The sequence below is a fragment of the Nyctibius grandis genome, chromosome 8, assembly GCF_013368605.1.
Source record: "Nyctibius grandis isolate bNycGra1 chromosome 8, bNycGra1.pri, whole genome shotgun sequence".
NCBI lineage: Eukaryota > Metazoa > Chordata > Aves > Nyctibiiformes > Nyctibiidae > Nyctibius > Nyctibius grandis.
The window spans coordinates 33,644,541-33,661,492 of record NC_090665.1 but is presented as its reverse complement, the minus strand read 5'-3'; the positions used below and the strand labels follow the sequence as shown (position 1 = coordinate 33,661,492).

The window sequence follows — 16,952 nt, the reverse complement described above, 5'->3', positions numbered from 1 at the left end:
CTGGAAGCCCCAGCCCTCTCCCACATTGATGTCACAGCCTCCTGTTAACAAGTTCCCTCACTGCTTTCTGTTGTCTTTCTACCCACAATGTCAGCACTGGCAGGAAGGACACTTAGGATTGAAAAATCACCTTCATGGTAGTTTAGCGTGCATCTCATACCGCCAACTTTTGTCACAAAGGTGCTAGTCTCAAGCAGGAGACAAACCGACTGGGGTAACAACGATGGCAGCAACAACCTCATAGACCTGTCTACAAAGTGATCATGTCCTTAAGACTTTACAAATGCTGACTTAGCTAGACCCTTGCAAACTAACCCCAAACACCTATGCTGATCCCTGAGAACTCCCTAGTGCAAGTGTGCAGACGGGCCTACCTGTCTCACACCGCTCGCAGCACACGCTGTTCTCATCCTCCAACAGACCCCACAGACATGGGGGACTTAGAGTGGTAAGTGGTCTGGGATCTAGCAATCTTCTCAGAAGCTAACAACACATCTCTACTGTCAGCAGATGATACAGTACAGGGCTTTTTTTTTTTTTTAAGGTTTATTTGTTTTTAAGTAGGTAAATTTAGTTGATATTCCAGTAAATATTTACCATACTTGCCTTCAGTAGGTAAACTAGTAATACCAGATGCATAACATAAGCATTGTTTAGAAGTCCAACATATTAGCACTAGTGACACTATGTGTCCATTTCTGTTGATTTTAAAACCCATGCTAATTTACAAGATTAGGGTAGAAGATCAAACATACAGCAACACGCCACTCTGAAAACGTGGTTTGACCTGTCCTTAACACATTAAACAAGATGCAACCAAGTAAGAAAAAAAACCATATTGCATCAGGCACCCAAAATGTCATCACAGAAGCTTAAAGTCAAAAGTTAAGTAAGATCATTTGCAGCAGCTCAGCATGACAAAGAAATACCCTAAAAGAAAATTAATCTAATGAAACACCAGTGTTTTTTTCAGTAAGTTTAAGCATTAAGACTCAAGTCCACATAAAAATACAAATATGTGATATTTAAAACTCAGAAATCAGAGCTGTTAGGGTAAAAGGAAAAAAGATATTGTTGAAACTAACTTAGAAACTTTAAATGTGGGTTACTCTGATTTACTAAAGATACATGCACAAAAGGGTGCAATTAAATAAGAATATCATTTTTTTCTGGAACAAGCAATTCCCCATCTCTTCATTTACATCCCTAAATATGCACTCCTACATCTAAAAATAGGCAGGCAGTTTGGAAGTGCTGCCTTTAGTAAAGGAAGCCAAACCAAACCTCTGAGAACGCAGTTGTATAAAAAAAATTTAATTAAATTAAAAAAAAAAAAATAAAAGGCTCATTCCACCCTCTTCTCTCAAAGAACCGTCATGAACTGTCCCGAATTTCCCCTTCTTCCATAGATGAAAGGGATGAACTTTCACTGTCCGAGTTCTCTGCAGGTTCACTGGCATCTGAGGGTGTAGGACACAAACAAACAAACAAGCAAGCAATTAGTTTCAGCAATGCTGTTTGCTCATCAAACAGAAGCAGTTTCGTATCTTCTTTTCCTTTTAATCACACTTTCCTTGAAGACAGCTATTTCATAAGACATAACCAGTCTCATAAGATGGGATAAAGCCCTGGGTAGGGTGTTGTTGTTGAAGAAGAAAGCAAGACAATGCTGAGAATTTCTTTTAGTTTTTAAATCTTGGTCTTTCAGTCAAGTAGGTAGGTAAGCATTGTACGTATCCCACACACTCTTCCTCTTCATCCACGGAGAATTTAAAATTGTTCTCTTGGCTTATTTCTTTTAAATGTTGTTTTCTGGGTTGCTACATATATATCACAACTGTAATGAGTTATAAATCATCTACACTTTTATCAGCATTTCAGATGGGGAACTACTGAGAAATTCTAAATGAAAATGGAAAATTAAGATCATGCACCTATGTACTCCCTCCACATGTCCCAGCATCCCAAAGATGGTGTTAAGTTGCGTGAATCCATGAGCTAAGGCTGATGAGGTTAAAGCTGCACCATAACTTATGCTTTAGGACACGGCTGTTGTGGGCTGCCGAGATCATATTGTGAAACACTCATTTCCCAAACTGGTCTTCAGCCTCACACCCTGAGACTCCTCCTTTTAACAAGCACTGACCCCGGTCACCTTGTGGTGAGGTCACCAAATGCCACTGGTCGGTGGCACTCAAGCAGCACAAAAATAAACTACAGCAAAGTAGGCCCATGATTCACACTCTGCTCTCATTGTTATTTTCAGTATTTGATCAGACTATGAATTTAAAGAAGTTTTCGAGCATTTAGTGTCAGATGCTTCATTAAGGAAACGTTACCAAAAGGGAGCTGATGCAGTATAGCTACTGTGTTGTCAAGAGAAGTTCTACAGCTGGGAAACATGGATAATACATAGGACACAGTGTGCACCTGTACAGTTTCAATGGAATTTGTTCAAGAAAATAGAAGCATTTCACCCAGAAGCATCGGAGGTCACATTTTGTCTACATTAAATCTAGTGTATAATCAATTAACATTTATATGCCAGATATGTACTGAGTAATGCACAAAGTAAGGATTGTTTTTGCCCCTAAGTCCTGTGAAAGCTTCTATAATCCCCTACTATCTTCAGCCATGACTGACCTTGTATGCTGAAATCAGAGCACCTGTAGTTTTTGCTATAAGCAAGTCAACCATCAAAACATCACATAAAAGAATGTGGCAATCTTCTGACTCACAGTGAAGCTCAACAGACAAATTTTAGCTTTAGTTTAGTCTGTTACAGTAAGTTTTATTTAACAGGAATTATAGATTGTCTTCACTCAAAAAGAACGTATTTTTATGGTTTTGATAGCACTGCCTATAAATAAAGATTGCCCAGTACTTCACACCATAAAACTGTCTGCAGTTTACTTATGAAGTAAAAATTTAAACTCTGGGTTTAAATTTTACAGTGCCAGTTTCCTTCCTCAATCCTTACTTTCCTTATTTTTTTGAAAGTTTCAGCCAAAATACTCCAGCCATTTCTGAGAACAAGGATAGGAGTCTCTCTTGGAAGGTGTCCAGCTCTAGCTCTCCCTGAGTCTTTGCGGGTAGTAACTTGAATCGCAGAGGAGAATGGTGATCTTTCCCCAGCACGTGCCTGTTGGTGGGGCTATGAAAACTTGCCTCCTTTCTTCCTGGGGAAGGGGGTAGGTCTGAGACTGCTCAGTTAAAGAAACATCATTTTAGCGACTTTGTTTCTTGTTCTAGCTTGGGTCCTTTGAAAACAGACCCTGGAGGGCTATGGCAGTCGAAGCCCCTGTGCTCCAGCAGACACCCTGCCAGACATCTGTTCATCAATGCAGCAGCTGTTTGCCTGGAATGCCAAGGGGAGGTCAGCCGGACAGGCACTCCGAGACAAGTGTCCCTCCGGGTGCGCATGGAGAAGGCAGGCAGAAAGAAAAAGCAGTATTGGCAGAGACAGGATAAGCAAGAGCAGGATGGATGGCTTAGGAGGAGCGTGCAACTGACACAAAAAGCTATATGTGTTCAAGAAGCTGGACTGCAAGTAACACACAAGATGCTGCAGCTGAAAGGTCACCTCTTGGGAGACGGGAGTGGGCTAAAGCACCTCTCTGATTACAACAGACTTCTCCTTGGAGAGTCTGGAGGTGAACCCAAGACTTCCACTCTTAGCAACTATCTGTGGATACAACTGGTAAAGCAAACTAAATACTGTTTTTTCTCCTTTATTCTTTAAAGATGACACACAAGAGTACAATGATTCTGCCACACTTCAACAAAAGTGGTATTTTGTCTGCAAGTGGAGTAACAGCAACAAAGAAGTCCTCATGTTTTTATATTCACATTCTGAACACGCTTTTCCTGAAAGAATCTAGAGTTACTGTGGCAGGCTTCCACTCTTACCAGTAAAAGCTCCAAGAACACAGGGTCTAAACCAAACTCAAAGCTGAAGTGTTAATATGTTAACTAAGGTGTACAAAAATAAATTATGATAGAAGTTGTGTAAATCACGTTATTTTTGCCATTAGCTATAATATTTTGCTATCTTGTATCCAACACACCTCAACAGAGAGCTATGCACTTGATTTTTATGGAATCTATAGAAACAGATAAAAAAAAAATAAGGAAATTAATGGTTCCCAAAACCTGAAATAGCTGCCAGTGTTCCTTGAATACCAGCTTCAGGGATGACTGCTAACTGAATGATCCCTGCAGCAGAGGAAGGTCATCATCTTGAAGACACACACTTGCACTGCCCTGTGACAGAGTTATTGGCATTTCCCCAGCTGTTACTGGCTCTCTCTTCCCTTTGCCCTTCTACTCTGCCTTTTACAGAATCAGTTGGTTGCTGCGGCAGCACGACCTCAAAATGTAGTCGTTCAGTCAACACTTATTTGAATCTATACCCTTAAAAGGACAATCTCCCTACTAGCTCAGGAGACAATGACAACCACCATATTCAGATTAAGTTTATGAGTCAATCAATTGTAATGCCCTCCTGACATCTAAATCATAGGGGTATGGCTGCCTACTGAAAGGCAAGGGACCTAGATCAAGAAATAATGGATAAACTGAAAGTACCTAGCTTCCTTGTATTCCAGTATACACATCTGCACTCCTAGGGTGAATATCAGTGGACCTAGTTGCTCAGACAAGACTCCTACCTCATCCCCTGGTGCAGTGTCTCGCCCTCAGAAGCTCTTGCAGTACATACCACAAGAAACATCTGCATGCCTTTTCTTTGAGAGCAGACTGCTCCAATGGATCACTTAGTGTCATCTAGTCAGAACAGCAAAGATCCATGGAAGTTTGATATCGCTGGTACAATATTCTAAGTCTCATATTTATTCAGTCAAATTACATTCACATAGAGCCATGATTGAGTTGTTGCAGGGAACAGCCATTGCAAACATATTTCTTTTTCTTTGCAAAACATTTTCTTTCATAAAGCTTTTCCTCAGAAATCTGTAAAAAATGAACAGACTGGCTCATCCCTGACAAATATGGAATGTGGTAACTAAGGTGACTAGCTGGGGGACTAAGAGACAAAGGAACCAGTTCCCTGCATCAGCAGCTGCAGAAAGCGAAGCTGGGACATGAAGCCTTTACACTGGGGAGAAAGATGGAAATTAACTTCAAAACTGAAGTACAAATTCCTGCTAGACCTGGACTCTCATCTAAGTTAACTCCAAGATGAAAGCTCCCCCTCAACTAAGTACTTTTTGAAAGATAACATTGTGCTTTTAACCCACTCGAAAAGCTACTTTGCCATTATGATTTATAATAACTATCCTGTAATCAGAATTATTTGTCCAATGTTAGGAGTTATGCTAGGAAATAATGGAGAATGATTCCTTTGTATGATTAGCAGGCTTAACTTAAAACTCATCTTCCCTGACAGCTTGATCTTTTACAAATAATCAACTCTGTCAAACTTTGCTACATACAAAATTTAGCACAAGTCTGAAGCGTTGTTTTTCTTTAGTGGCTAAAAATATACAAAAAAAGAATCAAGCACCAGTAAACAAAGTTAGGGAAAACACATAAAATACAGCTTATGGATGTAAGCCATCGGCCAGCAGTTTTAAGACAGAGCAATCATAACAGCTTTTTTATAGCAATCTTTTAGATTCAGAGGGAAATACAAGACATACTGCACATTCCTGGCATTATTAATAGGTGTATCCTTAATTATTGCTTATTTAACTAAAATAGCTAAGTATAGCATAACAGGAAATAAATATATGCTTACCTTGGCCAAGAACCACCATGTCATTCTTCAATGTTTTCAAGACCACAAAAAACGTTGGATACTCAATTATTACTTTGCCTTTCAAATTGTCTAGGAGGCTTCTACTGGCATCCAGTTCATTGTACCTTAAAAATAACAGGGAAGTTTATTTTGGATTTTAATACTACCAAGGCCATAATATACACTGTCCAGGGGGGGAGAGAAGAAAGCTTTCTGTCAATTCACAGGATTTTCAGATGATATCATGTTCAGAAGAACTATCTTATGATTCAAATTACATCTCCGGTCTTATTATCCAACTACATAATTTTTTAAACCCATGCTAATATCTAAACATAAGAACAAGAGGAGAATCGAAGTCAAATTTCTCTAAGGGCTGAAATGTTTTACAAGTTCTTAATGAATTTCTTAACCCTATGTCCATATCTGATTTTGGTAATCAAAATGGATATATTTACCAAAATCAGATTATAAATTAAAAATAACACTTAATGTTCTACTTACGGGCTTTAACACTACAGGTTTAACTTACATGGTTAGTATTGTACCTTATTTATCACGTTTGCTTATCAATTATCAGTGAAGTACTGGGAAGATGAAATAAAAAGCATATCTGAACAACTACTAAAGCAAAGCACTTAAGAGTTTTTGTAGAAGTAAGGGCTCTGATACACAGAACACTGGGGCAATAATTTCTAAAAGATGGTACGATATCCCCATTTATGCCTAAGAAAATCTCTGCTTACAGCACCATCTGCAAGAAACTCCCTGTACGAATCCCCACATATGTGTGTGCTACAAGAGCACATGCCTCGGATGCGCAGTCCTTTCCCAGAAAAGGGCTCCTCTTCACCTACGTGAAGGTACATAACAAATGATGCTACAGTAATAAAACGTAAACTTAGCATCTTCTCCACAATTATTTCCTAGAACTGTAATATTCTCTCCCAGCTCTCTAACTGGAAACCTGGATGTGGGATTTTGGGGAAAAGAAGGGATATTTCAAAGCCCTCTGCTGTAAGAGAAACCCTGTTGCTTTCACTTGCTGTAACTGCGGCATCCAACATATGCTCTGATATTATTACACTGCAATCTCAGTTATGCAATTCTTTCTGTAATCAGCATTATTAAATTACTACTAAGCTATTGTATCAGTTAAAGGCAAATGAAGTTCAAAACCAAAATACACCGTGGGCAATAAGTGGAGTATTTCCCATAGCTGCTCTGCCTTCTCTGATCATTAACATACTATGCAGTTGGGTTTTCTTTTGCCAAAAACAACACCGGATGGGTGAAGGAAATTATATACTTTATGATTTACACTAATGTGTGATTAAGAACAGTACATCAGAGGAGTCAGCACACAAAAAGAATATTGAAGGTAAACAGGATTTGAGTACTTGGGATTTATGGGAAACTTCGTTTGAGTAAAAACTATTTCTCTCTCATATTCAACTTCAATCATCATGAAAAAATTTGGTCTCATGTTTCTCTCAACCCGAAGTAATTATGACCTCTTCTTACTGAAACCCTTTAAAAGGGATAACAGTATATTACACTTCTCATTAAATGAATGCATTCATAACTTGTAGATTAACACACATGAACAGGAACATATTTACTGAACAGGAACATATTTACTGCTTTATTTACAGTACTCTAAATGCAAAGTATGGCAATACCTTTCCTTTGGCAAGGACCTCAACACATTCTTTTCTGGTTAAGCAAACATTTACCACCAAGAGGCTAAAGTAATTCACATGCCACAATACACTTTCCATTATCTCATGTTTTAGACAAAACATCTTTAGCGTCCAGCTTGGCATAAGATAAAACATTTGTACTTAAAACTATTTTATGATAGTAAATTACTGGAGTGTTAGATCACCGAGTCAGAGCTTTATCATATTTTTTTTGTTTTTTTTCAAGTAAATTTTATTGGTTGACAGTGACAGAGAAAACATCTAAATTTTTAGTGCATAATGTGGGCTGTAATCTTCAGGGAGAATACAACAAAGGAGCTTAATGCTTCTCTTTTTTGAACTTCGCTGTTAGTGTCTGTGCTATCCAAAAGACCTCAGTCTACCACATTCCCTACTTTATACACAAGTGCAAGTTGAGGTTTTCTGCTAATCCACCTGCCAATCTCTTCCTTGACTGTGCATGCTCAAAAGATCTCAGAAGAAAACTAATACTCGTCACTCAATTCCAAAGTCTAATACAGCATGGCTCCTAAGCAAGACTGATTTTTCAGGTTCTCTCTGAAAGACTCAGTCACGATAAAAACCTTCCCAATTTTATCCCAGAACTAGAACAAAGTCATACCTCAGGGGGTGAACAACACAGACCTATGGGCAAAAGAAGACTGCCCTGTAAGGCTTTTCCAGAAGCCTATATACACACACAATTTTTTTACTTACAAAAAGGCTAGACCTGTTTGGAGAAAAATGAAATGAAATGGCATTTTTACAAGTCTTGTAACTTTCTGTACTGACTAGTCACCAGGATGAGCTGGTGAGGATGCAAGGTAACACTGGAATGGAGGTCCTCCTATGTATTTGCAGGGAACTGGTCTCACCCCAGGTCAGAGGTAGAGCAGGGAGAACCTGGTAATCAGGTATTACCATATATTCTTTTATCACCATTTTTATCTACTTGTCCTGTATCACTCGGACTGCGTAGCCTGCTCAGTAAGAACCCGTAACGAGCTGCAACCTTCTTCAGGCCCTTCCTTCACTGCGCATTTCAAGTGACAACCCAGTAAAATGAATGACCACCAGAGTAAGCCTGTCCTTTCACTCAGACTCTTCCATGCTTCAAGGCCAGTTGCAAGAACCAACTTAACTAAGGCTGCCATCCTAAACAAGCTCCTTCAGCCCTTCATGACACGATGGATTTGAAGATAAGCCTGGCTCCAAAGAAACTGATCACCCTGACAGAACCACTGCCTTAACACCCCATCTTCACATCTTTCTTTTAAACCCTCCCCCTGCTTTCCCTTTTCTCCCACTGCCCAGTTCATACAAATTATCTGCGCTGCAGCTTCCTGATCCCTGTATTCAGTGGGACTTCCCTTTGCACCCTCTCTCTCCGTCTTCTTCCCTCCCTGATATTTACTTCCCACATATTTTCTCTCTCCCTTCCATACATTCCCCTCAGCCTCCTTGTCCAACACCCACCATCTAATAATACGCTTTCCTGATCATTTTCTTGCCCTAAGCAAGGCTTTATGCCCATGTCACAAAGCAAGAAATAGGCCTGGATTTCTTCTTAATGAGATGACTCCATTTATAAGGACCACAAAGAGACAATCTTGGCAGACAACACCTTTTGATTTTAGATGGAATGAAATAACAATAACTGCTTTTTAAGGGACAAAAAAAATAAATAAAATTTGCCTGCCAGCAGGCAGTTTAAAAGCCTACAAAAATTGTGACAATTGAGAAAATTTAACAAGCCCACATCAGTTCCCATATACTCTGTTATATTCACTCCACGAATGGCTTTGTTACCTTTCACAAAACGCTGAAATTAATGTGGCTCTGTACTTCTGATAGCATCTATGAGTTTCTGCAAAGGATAGTTTCACTATCTATAGTTATTCCACCACCTTCCAGGAATTCAACAATTCAGTCTCCTAATCTGTCTCCCACAGGCAGGAATGCCGCATTAGGTCACTGCATCACAAGCAGCTCCCCTCAAATGGAGCCTGTGGCTATCATCGCAGTGGCATAACTTGTCTCCATGAATTCAGACAGCAGGAAATTCCCTGCTGATCAGGTTTTCCTGAATGTCATCTACAGGAACTTTGATTTTAATAATAATAGAGAGAAATCTGCAATCTGGGAATTAAAGATAAATTGTAACCATGTTATTGCTTTAGTCTTCTAGACACTGAAAAGAGAACAAACAAGTTTTAACTAAATAATTGTAAATATTACTAAAATGCATATTTGTATAATGATGTTAATAATTTTCCTGTGAGAGAGATCAACTAAAACCCTTGCATATATTTCAAACAAAGATGATTTTTCTTTCTAGAACTGAGTGGAAACATCGAGGTATTTACTTGGCATAATTCAGATAAAATAAATCATGCTGTCTATCTTGGGCCTAGTCCTAAAAACCCACAACCAAACTTCTGCTAACTTATGGGAAGAACAAAGATTTTTTTCCCCGTCAAACAAAAGAGGGTGGCATTTCCTAGGCATCTGCATTTGCCTAGAAGAGAGCAAAGACTGGGTACAGCATTTAAAGTCTCTCCCAAGCACTCATTCTGAAGTGCTGCAGCACAGCAAAGATAATAACTAGCAGATGGACTTTCATTCCTAAGTGGTGAATAACCTCTTCGTGTGGTTATGATTTGGTGAACATGGAAGTTGTGAAATGCACTCTTGAATTAGGTATGAAAGGAAAGTCATATGGCAGAAAGTAAATACAATGTATCGAAATAATCCACAATTTTTATATTTAATTTTGTCACTAGAATTTGACATTCTAGAAATCTGGAACACAGTGAATTTTGTTAGTCCGTATGTGTGAAAAAGAATTAGAAAATTCAATGAGTAAAAAAGCAGATACCTTAGAAACAAAAAAAGGAAATGACTTGCCATAACACTTCCCTTACACCTAATTCTTATCAACAGCTGAACAATATGAAAGACTACTCTGCTTGAACACTCTTTTAAGGAAGGGGGACAAGAACCAAGTTCAAGTTAATATTTTAATATGAAAGAAAATTATACTACAGTTTACACAAGTATTTTAAAACCTGCTAGCTCTTCCCTCCAGTCTTGGTCTACAGTTTTTCTCCCAGTCTAGGACCTCCATAATTTGCCTCAACAAGTGTTCACTAACCTCTCCTCCATACTGTCGATACCTGCATAGCTCAACCTATACCAATACAGATGAGTTGCCTGGCCAATCCCTTTTCAAGTCAGATCCCCATCTTAAGTAACAGATGTCCTTTCCTGTTCAATCACAGATGTCCTTTTCCTGAAAAAAGTAAAATTAGGACAAGAAACCTTCTCTTATCAACCATTTGGCCCACAAGTCCTGCCAGGAACCAACTAAAAAAGCAGAGGAAGAAAAGTTGCCACCATACCAGGAAAACATCTTATACATTATCATCATCTCCTAATACCTCCTTTATCACCATCACCTACATACACAGAATACATAAAGGCACTTCCAAATAACAAGAAAACCATGAAGCTGTTCCTTTTTCCTTGCCACATTTTGGCCATAGATCATCCTCAAACAAAGACCGTATTAAGACAAGCTGTAACAACCCATGGTCTCCTCTCTCTTATGGGCCACAAGAGACACCTCCACTAGGGAAATCTAAGAACTGCTGAAAACTAAAGTGTAAAATGTGGAAAAAAAAACCCCAAACAAAAAAACCCCACAAACCACAAAAGCCCTCTTCTTACAAATGCATTTCAGGGAGTTAAAAAACATCCTGGAAGAAAAGAAAAGTAGCACTCAGGTGAAGACAGCAGGAACACCAATTGTCACATAAATTATGTGTCAGAATAGTAGATGTCCAGAAAGATTTAATGGTTTGTTCACTTTTACCCTAGAAAATATACAAAATAGTTAATGGAAAGAAGAGGCAAGCAAAATAATATTACAAGTATGTCACCATAGAAGCACAAAGGCTGTCCTTGTTTAAACCTCTTGAGAATGAGGCAATTGCACAAAGAGGAATACACAGTAAAAGTAGTTTAATGACAATGATGGAAAAATATATCAATTGATGGCAAAACCCATAAAGCAGATAAGGCATCTGCTGCAACAATTTAGTGGACTGAGCATTAAGTGATGTGGTAAAAGAATTCAGGATGCACAATAAAGATGTAAAGATTAACTGAAGTACAAACCATTCTGCATCTTTTAGTTACGGGAGAAAGTATGACAAAACAGAAGGAAAATGTGAAACTAGCAAATGTCAGCTTCTTGGATCCAGTAGAATTTGGTTTGAAGAATACAGAAGTGATATTGAATTTCAAGAAAGCAAATACTTTCCCCATCTCATAAGACATAACGAAAAGTAGTAACAAAATCCATCAACAAGTAAAGATGCTGTAATTCAAGTGCATCACAGCATTAGCCCCTTACCCAAACAGGAATTCACTTACTTTGCGAAGCCAGGCAGCTTCACAAACTGCTCAAAAAGCTCAAGGTTTACAAATCTTTAAGTGGTATAGAGCAGACATACCGAAAAAGGGTATACCACAATCATGTAAAGCTACTGTATGCCCGAGATAAAGAAATAAAACAGCCTAATGAGTTAATGATCAGCAAAAGGCCTAAAGGGAATATGAGATTTCACAAGGAAGAAGTTATTAAAAAGAGAGTGAATTGACTACTGAAGATGAGTGCTTGAAGTTTCAAAAACTGAAAAGATATTAGTGGCATCTTTAGTACAAGTGAAAGCTGTGGGTGAGTCCCCAAAAATACAGTGAAGTCAAAATATGTAACTTGTACCATTAATAAAATACTGGCATGATCACGGAGAAAAAACGAATGTTGCAAGTCTACTTTAATTATAGTACTTCTGTTACACAGCCTCATGAAACATTACTGTATATAATTTTAGAGGTGGAGGGTGTACCAAGGAATACCAAAGGATGCAAAGAAAAACTCTTAATACATCAAGTTCAGAAAACTAATAGGTCAAATCTCATTTGACAAATTAACATAAGTAAGCAGTGCACTGATAAAATAAACAGAAATATAAAACTGATGAGAAATCAGTCCTTGTAAATTGGCAATACTGCTGTTATTACACTTGGGTTAATCTGATGAACCTCCACTTCAGGAACAGGAAGAACTGATACTTCTGTAATTTCAGATCCCTAGATAGAAAATTCTAACTTCCAAATTTAGCTCATATGGAGATAGCCTGAATACCTCTAACACTCTCTACTAAATGGTGGAAACATATCCACAAATTTATACTTATTTGCATGGGAATCACAGCACCAGAAACATTCCATTAAGGGGTTACTAGTGCTTTACAATGAAAAGGAAAAGCTATGAACTAAAGGAAACAAATTATTTTCTTGGCAAACAAGCAGGAAGGTCAATTCCCTCCTTGGCAAGGTCGAAACAATCAGCCCTAGCTCATTTCCGTCAAGAAAGAGAAAAAACACAGGGATTCCCCTTGGCAGCATCAGCAGGAAATAACAAGTTTTCTCCTTCCTGACTGGAACATGAAGAGGTTCTCCTCCACTCCGCCTCTGTGAAAATGCTGATGGCTATGCTGCCATGTTTCACAGCGCTGCAGCTTCCAAGCTCAGCCTATCCCTTCAACTGCCCTCAAATGTGAACGAGTTTGTATCTGCTTCTAGAAGCCTCTTACTCCAGCCTCCCTATGCTGCCTGGTCCCCAAAATTGAGAAACTCAGCTAACTTTAAGTCAGCAACTCACTGTGTCTTTTTCTTCCAAGAAACTAGCAGCAAATCCTTTTTCCTTCCGAAAAATATTTTAACAGCAACCCAGACAGATACAGTTGAATTAAACCCCTTGATACATCTCACAACACTTATGCTAGACTGGAATAGGACAAACGATTTGAACATTATTTCTGCTCTCTGCAGCCCATTTTTACCAGCTCCTTCCCCCAGCCAAGAGGCAACGGATTATTCAATGGGTTTTTTCCAACTGCAGACTTCACTTAGACTTCATGGCCTGTCTTCTTCGCTTCAAGTCTGCCTTATATGTGCATGCCACACAGTACACGGACTTCCATGAAGGCATTTTCCATACTCTGCGTATGTTACATAGTACATACATACAGGCAAGTTCCTCTCTGCTCCCTAGGAGAGATATCAGGCTGGAGCAAACTGTAAGATTTGTTCTTAAAACAGCCTTTCCTAGATGTACACTTCCTCAGAGAAAGGAGAGAAAATCTGGCTGTGCATATGCTGGGTATGCTGCTCCCATGCTTCAAGCCCAGTTATGATGCAGAAAAGAGGCTACTGTGTAGTTTTCTTTATATTTTAGAATTTGGGGTCTGCCTACCTGCTTTGCAAGTGTGAAGGGTCTGAAGGTCTTCAGGTCTGCCTGAGGTGCTTACAGAACACCACTAGATGACTAGACAGGACAAACCACTGGCTGAAGCCAACACTAACACTTTTATTGTTATCTCATTCTCCACCTTACTCACAAATTTCTCCTCCGTAAGTGGTCTGGATCTAACTTGCTCCAACACAGAGTGCAGAATTTTGGAGCGGAGCCTATAATTTCAAATAAATCTTTGTGCAATAGATGTCTTGCTCAGTGACTCTCTAGCTTGGACGCTCCAGAAATTCTAATGCAATGCCATTAATTATAAACAGTTCATCCAAAAGAATTCAGCATGGGTTACAAAACGCTGGATTGTTACTTTAAAAAACAGGCGCCTACTGGTTCATAAAGGAATCCCTTTCAAGAAAAAAAATGAATGATTGCTCAAGATAGTAAGATGGACAAATTCAGGATTTTTTGGAATCATCCCAAAAATCTTCTCAAAGGTCAAGTAACTGTAGTCAGACATCACAAACATCTAGCTATGCATGCTACAGATTCAGACCATACATACTTCTCATACTCAGCAATGACTAGTTTTCTGACTTCCATCTATGTTGTGTAATACAGGATTTCAATGAAAACTGTAAGTAGATCGGAAGGAAAAGTGACTATTTTTTACAGTAAAAGCTGCGTGTCCTGGCATCTGTTGCTCTGCATCACTTTTGTCAGCAGAGAGAGTGATGTTCAGATAAAGGAGCAAGTGAAAAATGACACTGAAATGGCTGCAGTAACAAAACTAGAAAGCCTGAAATGACCTACAAGAAAACATAACAAAGTATTCAGTAAGAAAAGCTGAAGTTTTAATAAAAAAATCCCACAAAACAAAACCCAACACTCTGGGAAAAAACTGCAGCAAGTATTAATACACAGAAGCACTGTGTTTAAGAAACAGACTACAGACCAAATTCTATTTCCCCTTGAACAGCACAAAGTCGCCAGAGCCTGACTACAGCGGTGCAGTGAAGAATGACTATTGTAAGCCAGCTCCCTGCTTTTGTAAAGCTGGCAGAGCTGCTTTTGTGCCAGCTGCTGCGAGCTACAGAGGAGTAATGAATTCTACTGTCAATCTTCTGCTGGCATAGGTTAAAGCCAGCTTGGGGTCTGTTCCAACTCATGCCAAGGCCAGCAGTTCAGCCAGGGATTTGTATCCTTAGTTCCTGTCTCATGTATACCACGTACTACACAAATGTGAAGAGAAATTGCTTCCTACGTAAGGCTAGAGAATCTGAAATAAACCACCCCACACTTTTCAACATTTGCAGAAAAAGCAGAGGAGGAAATGCTTGAAATGTGCCAATTCCAGTATATTTGTTTTGCTAGATTAAGTAGTATTTTTGAAATGAGGTTGTAATATGATGATAAAAAGAACTGATCCATGCATTACACTAATAACAGTGATTTTTTTAAAGCAACTGAGTTATGTATGAAAAGCAGAAAGCAAAGACTATAAGCTCTGTTGGTTTTACATGAAGTTACTCACAAATGATAATGCAGAACGAAGTGCCCTAGGAAGATGGTATGAAGAATTAAGGAAAAAAATTAATGCTATCAATATTTGAGGCTATCTGCAATGTATTTAAATATAGCATATAAATATTTAAAATTGCTGACAAAGCAGATAGACATTTTTAATGACAGGAAAAGAAATAATCCAATGTAAGTACTACATATAAAGAGATCTGGTTCCATTACATTTATATTATTCTTTGAATTTCAAGACGATTTTCTAAAAGTCTGTTGGCAATCTGCACACACTAAAGCAAAAAACTTACTTCATCTTCCTAAATCTGTTACTGTGACTACTGCGACCTACTAATGTGATCTAACCCTTAGTTATTTAAAAACAATAGACTACAAAAGAAAATTCTCTTTGAGCACAGAACTCATTCATCCAAGGAAATAACTCATTTCTGCCAGCTGATCTTGAGACAGGGAAGTGCTCCAAAATTACTAACATCATCCAGCCTTCTGGGAAGCAACTGCATTGGATCAGTTAAAGCAAAATATGGGTTCACCACCATAAAGCAATGGCATTTAGTAGAGAAGAACCTCTGATACTTGTTTAGCAGATTTTCTTCCCTGTGGTCCACAAGAATTAAGTGGCAAACATGCCAGTATTCTCATGTGCACCAGCCAATGTCACCACAGAGAGTAAGAAGCCCCTTGATGCTGGAGCTGGTACAAAAATGCTTTTGATATTTTTGGCTTTCTGAGTAATGAAGCATGAGCTGCACCAGTACTACTGATATAAAAACTAATGCTACAACTGATTCTATACGCATCCCTGTACAGTGTGGCAGTTTTACAAGGGGAAAGCTACAGGATACAGTCTGGTATTGCTCTGTACTCCAGCTTCTTGAAGGACATGGTCCATTGAAAGCAGTGGGCTTTGCAAAGCTTTTACGGCTACCCAGACTAAATTTTCCAAGCACCTAAATATTCTGTCAGTGCCTACTGCTATTTTCAATCCCAAACCGTCTTCTACAACAACTTATTCTGAAACAACATTCACAGGACATTCTTAATATATCAACAGGCAAAAAAGAAAATTACTATATAAAAGACCTAACATTGATGTTTAAGAAGGCATTATTTTTAAATTCCATTAAACTAAATGCATGTGATTAAAGACAGGTGACTATCTAAACTAGATTCATGCAATGTATTACTGAACCCAATAAAAGAGATATTCTGTTTGTGGTTTAACCTCATTAAGATTTATTTAATTAATTGTCTCTTAGATTAAAATATTTACTATAAACCAAGTCTGCTGCAGTTATTGCTCTTCTGGAAATAGGATCATTTTATATGATAAAGATGAGTAAATAACTTTTTCATTAAATATCTGTAGTTATGAAAAAGCCAACTCTGACTGTTAACTTACTTATAACAAATATCAAAGGTCTGTTGGATTTCAGAATTCTTTTTTGGGGGGTTGGTTTGGCCTTTTTTTTTTGTTGTTGTTACACAAAGCCTAATAAGGCAATTCTCAGGAAAATAAGGTGTATTTCCCAAACCAGACTGTATAATTTGGCAGTTGCATCTTTCGTTTCCTTAGTGGAAAAAGCAATACTCTTACCATATGAAGTCACTTTGAAGGCATCCCAAATAAAGGACT

General features: G+C 38.4%; 1 protein-coding gene across 1 annotated transcript in view; it reads right to left on the bottom strand.

The window, feature by feature from the left end:
• Window positions 1–538: 538 nt before the first annotated feature.
• ZNHIT6 (zinc finger HIT-type containing 6) overlaps window positions 539–16,952 on the bottom strand; it is a 34,058-nt gene continuing 17,644 nt past the window's right edge. Inside the window, exons 10-11 of the mRNA XM_068406857.1 lie at window positions 5,759–5,883; window positions 539–1,460 (exon numbers count right to left, since the gene is read on the bottom strand). Coding sequence (XP_068262958.1) covers window positions 1,375–1,460; window positions 5,759–5,883 — 211 coding nt within the window. The 3' untranslated portion in view covers window positions 539–1,374. The remainder of the gene's footprint in view (window positions 1,461–5,758; window positions 5,884–16,952) is intronic.